Here is a 6,308-nt window from a genome sequence, read left to right as displayed (position 1 = left end):
TAGTAACCATAGACCATTCGTTCAAAAATAAATAAAATTAGAATAGGTGATGTTATTATTATTATTATTTTTTTTTCTTTCATGTCCGTCTTTTGATTCTCCTCGATGATGAAAGGATTTAAGGTTTATTGAAATGTAGAGTACAAAAAACTAAAAAGAAAACATAGAGAAAAGTTTGAGGCTACATTGATTAATGAATAATAAGGTTACAACAATTATATATCGGGCTCAAGACGTAGAATGAAGCAAATACTCTTGTTACTTAACTGAAATAAACCTAACATATAGTTATCAGATGATAGCTAGTTAACAGATGATAGTTGGATAGTAATTGTGTTTCATGACTTCATCATCGATCGAAACCATAGGACATTTGCCAATTGCCAGGTTAATCTCTGTTCCACTCCCTAATTAATCCAGTTCAACAGGATGATCTCCATATAACATTGGAATGAAGTCTGTTTCCAGAGGCTTAGTTCACATGTTACATCTCTGACGAAAATTTGTCTACAAAACTTTAGATTCCGGCTGATACATCGTCGGAGAAAGTTGTCACTGAATAATATCTAAAATGAATATCCTCCAACGATAGTTTATCAGTTTTTCACCGACGAATAAGATGTTAGAGAAGCTTGTTTAGCTAATTTAGTAGATGAGATACATCACAAAGGTTTTCCCAAAAAAGGTACCCACGAATAGGTTTCTACTATAGCTGCATTGGACTGTTAATTTGTTTGAGCCTTGTATTGGACTAGAAATGCCTGGTACCGCTGCTGACTTCACTCTTCAGGTCCGTTTTTCAGCAGCAAAGATTTGAAACCAATATATATTTTATGTATACTTGAAAGTTCAAATTGCTACAAATCACTACACTTTGAATGAGGGATTTGCCTATCTAACTTATGTAAATCCCCATATAATGGCTGCAAGGAATCGCAGGCTGGTAAGCGAATGGTCACCCTCTGAAAGGCGCAATAAGCCCCACCCAATAAAGCACGCTCACCTATGCCTTGTAATGCTCTTCGGCAATGACATCTTTGTCGTCATGAGCAATTCATCTCCTCAACAAACCACTTGCCCCTTAAAAAAGTGAGGCATGGAAATAAATGAACCAGTTCAGCAACGCCTAATTATACTAGCAACATTTCTGCCAATCTCTTCTTTTGTTTGCTCTGACACAGGAACATCTCCCAAGTACATGTCAAAGAAAGCCCCTGAGAGAAAAATTGTACGCATCAAACATTTATCCCAGAATAACTATATGACTGCATTCTAATCCACCATTTCCCGAGAGGCACATTGAGATCTTAGAGAAATGGAAGGGGAAAACAAGAAAGAGATTCACTTACTGCACAGTTCCTTGCTTTGGACTGCTCCAATCTGATTATCTCCAACTGCAAAATCAAATTTCCATAAATTTTTTGTACGAGTAAATCAATCAGGACCAACACATGACACAAATCTGTCCTAGACATCATTGAGCTGAATATGTGGATCGGCAAGCTATGTAGAGCACAATAGCAACTAGAAAAAAGGAAGGAAACTGGAAAGAGGGGCTTGGGGGCTTTGAAACTGTATCTTTAATGATTAAATTGAGCCATCACATGATTCAGCCATGGCAGATGTATTCATATGACAAAATCAGAACAATCACTACTTACTTTTAGTAATCAATTTCCCATCAGCTGTTCGTTGGAAATCAATTGTTGTTCCCTGAGATATTCAAAAAAGTTGAAGTAAGAATAATTTAACTCCCAAACCACTAGATAATATAGAAAAGAAAAGGAATAATATAATATTACCGCTGGCAGTGGAATATCTTGTGTGAACTTCGAACCAAATGTTGTTATGCAACGGAAGTCAGTCTCTGGGTTTGTCTAAGAAAAGTGAACAAAAATGACAAGAATTAGTAAACACAAAATCAGAGAGTACAAAATACAGAGTCTGCAAAGAATATGATTTACCTTCACTAATCGGGCTCGAAGGGATTTCTCGAAGGCACTGCATCAAGTATAACCAGAAGCACATAAATAAGAATGACCAGGAGTAAACATTAAGCATATTAAACACAGCGGGGAACAAATATAAGTAAATCAGCTGAAGCGCAGCTTGGTATATGCAGATAAGTAACTAGCAGAATCAATTTTTGGCTTAAGATCGTAAAAGAATTTAGAATTAATAACATGTTGGAGCACATATATCTAAGGCCTAAGTTTCTCCAAACAAACCACCCATTACAAGGTAACCCCATCAAAAGCCACTATGACATATCGAGCTAACACAATTTTAATATAAACGGTACCATAGCATTAATGATCAAAAACAAGAGAAGCTATGCACAACCAGCTAACCGAGCTATTGATATTTGGAATTGTAAATCTTGCACAAGGAAAAAACATTAAAAAAAAAAAAAAAACTAGGTCCACGAATATAAATCAGGCTCTGGAAATCCTAAAAGAAGAATCTCACAATTGTTCCAAATCTCAAACAAGACACAGTACAGCTTAATGTCCAAGGTTATGTCGAGAACAGATATAAAACTTACTCTCTCACAGTATTGACTTTCATCCCATTGCAGCTAACTACAAGTCTAACTGTCATATCAATATCTTCCCTGCAAAAAGTGGAAAAGCAGAAAGTTCACTAAACCCAGAAAACACAGCTCAGGCACGACAAGTAATTGAACAACTTGGCCAAAACCACTTGCATGCCTACTCAGGCTTAAATAGGGGACAAAAAATAAGCTAGAGAAACACCTATCAGCAATGTAAATTTATATGAAAAACAGAAGACAAAGTTGAGCAAGACAGTTGTCGATACCTGAGAAGGTCCTGATAAAAATCATGGCGTTTGTTTAGTTCATCAAGCGAAACAGAAGCGTATTTTGGACCCAATTTCTTGCAAACAGAGTGAGGATGAATATCTATACAAAATGAAACAAATCAAAGACCACATAAGATAATGGATGTGAAAAACAGTCCAGATTGGAAGAAACTCAAAAAATGAGTGGAACTACAAATAACTTACAAAAGCCAAACGCATAGAGCTTCAGAGATTTTATTCTAATTATTGTCATTGTTCTGGATCCAGTTCCCACAAGGACCTGCAATGGAGTTTCAAAAAAAATGACATTAAATATACTTTCAAAAATGGGAACTATATACAACAAGCTGCCTTTGCCTATTGCAGAAAAGTAGAATGCTAGCTCTCAACCTTATGCCTCCATACACTGATCATGCCTCAATGAAAGGAACACATACTCAAACACATGGGAGTTCTTAAGTAAAGGCATTCCCAATAAATAAACTACACCATTTATAAACAATATAAAAGAAGTACCAGAAACTAAACAAATAAGAAAAACTAACAAACTGCACCACCAACAACAACAGAAGACTCTGAAGTGCTAACCTCTGAATTTAAACTTGAATTGTTCCCTGCTGTTAATATATTGTCCAAAACCATAGGGAACTCGATACCAGTTCTGGGCTCCACTGCATGTATTCTCCAGTCCAAATTGGGAAAAGGTAGACCAGCACATCCTTGACGCCCAACCTCACAAGGCCTTTGATCCATAATATCAGTGTTTGACGTCGACACAGCTAACATGTTTGAAGATCTGGTAGGAATTACCAAAGAAGAGAAGTTCCTAAACAACATCAAAAATGGAGCCAAGAGAAATTTTGCACTTCAATCCACTCTTTTGTGTGAAAGATTTAGTGACTTACAAGTTGCCAAAAGGTGGTACAAGTGCAGTAGCTAACGAGAGCAAGGAATATGAATATCGCGTTTCAGCTTCTCTTTGTAGGAATTGCATTACAGAAGCCGATATCTTACCAAAATCGATGGGATTATTAGATTCTCCTTTTGGCCCAAAACTGAAGTGAAACCCTTTAAATTTTTGTCTACTTGAAGTAACGTGTTTTACTCGAGCAGAAGAACTGGAGCATCCAGGCTCACAACCATCCAAGTTACCTGCTATTGCCTGAGTAGCATTTGTACTGTTCCCAGAAGAGAACATCACTAGCAAAGCACCCGCAAACTTTGAAACATGATTAAAAGCGCCTTCAAGAGCTAAGCTTCCAGGCCCATGAAAGTATCTATAGTGGTGCAACGAATTGTCCCTAAATGAACTAATATGCGAAAACACATTTCCCCGAAGACTATACAAAATCAGAGGCTCCAGCGGAAAGTTGTAGGAAGAGCCGTCATCAAAATCCCCTAACCCAAACCAGCTATTCTTCATGCTTTTCCTATGTCCTATACTTCTACAGAGATTGGCCCTCAAAAAATTCCTCAACAGACAAATTGGGTTTATGACATCAATCGAGAGAGATACAATACACCTGCACAAAGCCACAATAGTTTTGTCATTTAAGATCATAAAACAGAGCTAACAAGGCTATATGATACAGAAAACAAATAAAAACAAAACAAAGCACCGTCTTAAGAACGGTGTTTTTGAGGTTCTCTCCAACTCAAAAACATCTCCAATCAGCTCTATATCGATTTGTCCATAATCCAATCTACTTGAACACCAAATGGGCTCATAATTCAAACCCAAATTGACAAATTCCACAACACACAACACCAATTTGCCATTGCTATCTCCCCAACCATCAAAGACACAATCTTTCCCCAACCCACTTCAAACCCACAACGATATGATCATAAAACAAAACCTCACAGCTCTCTGATTTACAAATCAGGGATCACATGGATCAAACCTAGTCACCATTTTATGTTCTCCAAAAAGACACAAACAAGAAAGGTAAGATATCTTAAAATGAAGCAAATGCATATAATTTAAAAAGCTACTTTTTTATTTCCTGCTCTGATTCCTTATTCTCAGAATTACAGAAAACAAAAGCAAACCCAGAAAAGAAGACGAGAAAAACAGACCTGGGATCGGACCCAATTGGACTTTCACGGCGAGATTAATCTGGGCCCCCCAGCTTGTTCTTGGTTCTACTGCATTTAGAAAGCTGGGTTCTCTGTGTTTGTGCATGTACGACGTTCCAGAGAGAAATTAAGAGGAATATGCTTTGGGTGTCAAACGCGAACAAGTCAGTTGATTCAAGAGCCTTCTTTCTTCTCCGGGGTCAAATTTGGAATTCCAAGAATTTGAAAACAATTTTATATGGGCTTTCTCGCGTTTTGGTTTTTTATTTTGATTGGAAGGACGGATTTGACCTTGGGTCGCGGTCGGGGGAGTTGTGTTGCTTTTCGGCGTATTATGGGACACGTGCTGAAATCCCAGTCGGCGGGGTTGAAGGCACAGGGACAGGTTACAGATACTTTACGCCATAAATGTCTCATAAAAATTGTTACTAGGGCTTATGTCATGTAAGTTAACATCTTTCCAATTCTTTTTTGGACAATGACTTTAACCTTAATCTATTTACTGATATTTTGGGAAAATGTTTAATATAAAGTTATAAACCTAGTGAAAGGGTTGAAGGGGTTATGGATTTATCTGATAAAGGTTAAAAGAAACATGAGAAAACCTCAAGACAACGTTTCACGACAACGTTTCACGACAACGAGAACACTAGTGCGGCGGCATTCATAACTCAGGCCATTTTTTGGCCTTATCTGGCACAGTTGAAATGAATGCCTTTGAATGATGAATGTCTCACATGACTGGGTAATACATTTCTCATCGTTTTGGGTTATAAATAATAAATGATCGTGAAAACAAACGCGTAATTTTAACTTGTTATAATTTAAGTGTTTATGAAATAAGAGCATCTTTAGCAATGCTAGCCATTTTTAAGTTAAATTTTAGTCAAATTAGTTAAAATGTCATTTTGGCTAGCCACTTTATAAATACGGCTGCATCAATGTTCTCTATTTTGGCTAGCATTACATTAACATTATTTTTTAAATAAAGATTAAATATTTTAAATATATTTATATATCACGTAAAATATCTTATAAGGAATATATTAAATTATAGCTAGCCTCATCTGAGTCATCTCACTCACTATATTTAGCTAGCGAGATAGCTAAAAGTTATAATAACTAAACTTTGGCTAATCTGCTGAAGCTCTGAAAATATCAAAACAAGCTACCCGCTCTCTAAAATAACTAAAACCTATAATAGAGAGTTTGGTAAAATTGCTAAGAGTGTCAAATCGTTTTTATTAACAAACTCCTTTTTCTTTTGGAAAAAATTAAGTTTACTACCCTGAACTTTAGGTCTAAAATCAGTTTGATACCTCATCTTTTTTAATCAGTTTCATACCTAAACTTTCAAAATGACATCAATCTCGACCAAAATGACTAAAATAGCCATGGTTAATCTT

At 36.4% G+C, this 6,308-nt stretch overlaps 1 protein-coding gene across 1 annotated transcript; it reads right to left on the bottom strand.

The window, feature by feature from the left end:
- Window positions 1-721: 721 nt before the first annotated feature.
- On the bottom strand, window positions 722-5,051 carry LOC101297854. The gene is made up of 11 exons (XM_004303407.1): window positions 4,903-5,051; window positions 3,729-4,346; window positions 3,412-3,649; window positions 3,028-3,103; window positions 2,821-2,923; window positions 2,546-2,614; window positions 1,965-2,001; window positions 1,803-1,877; window positions 1,662-1,713; window positions 1,350-1,394; window positions 722-1,214 (listed from the first exon to the last, which is right to left on the bottom strand). The coding sequence occupies exons 2-11, from the start codon at window positions 4,244-4,246 to the stop codon at window positions 1,117-1,119; spliced, it is 1,311 nt and encodes a 436-aa protein (XP_004303455.1). The 5' UTR covers window positions 4,247-4,346; window positions 4,903-5,051; the 3' UTR covers window positions 722-1,116.
- Window positions 5,052-6,308: the final 1,257 nt, after the last annotated feature.

The sequence above is a fragment of the Fragaria vesca genome, linkage group LG6 (genome assembly GCF_000184155.1).
Source record: "Fragaria vesca subsp. vesca linkage group LG6, FraVesHawaii_1.0, whole genome shotgun sequence".
Classification (NCBI taxonomy): Eukaryota; Viridiplantae; Streptophyta; class Magnoliopsida; order Rosales; family Rosaceae; genus Fragaria; species Fragaria vesca.
This window is presented reverse-complemented; position numbering and strand designations above follow the sequence as displayed.

What these genes read in the sequence shown, in the direction of transcription:
- LOC101297854 (XM_004303407.1), bottom strand. Translation starts at nt 4,246, where the DNA reads ATGAAGAATAGCTGGTTTGGGTTAGGGGATTTTGATGACGGCTCTTCC. An exon ending in AAGATATTCCACTGCCAGCG is followed by an intron (nt 1,714 to 1,802) that starts GTAATATTATAT and finishes TGAATATCTCAG; the next exon opens with GGAACAACAATTGATTTCCA. An exon ending in TGGGAAATTGATTACTAAAA is followed by an intron (nt 1,395 to 1,661) that starts GTAAGTAGTGAT and finishes TTGATTTTGCAG; the next exon opens with TTGGAGATAATCAGATTGGA.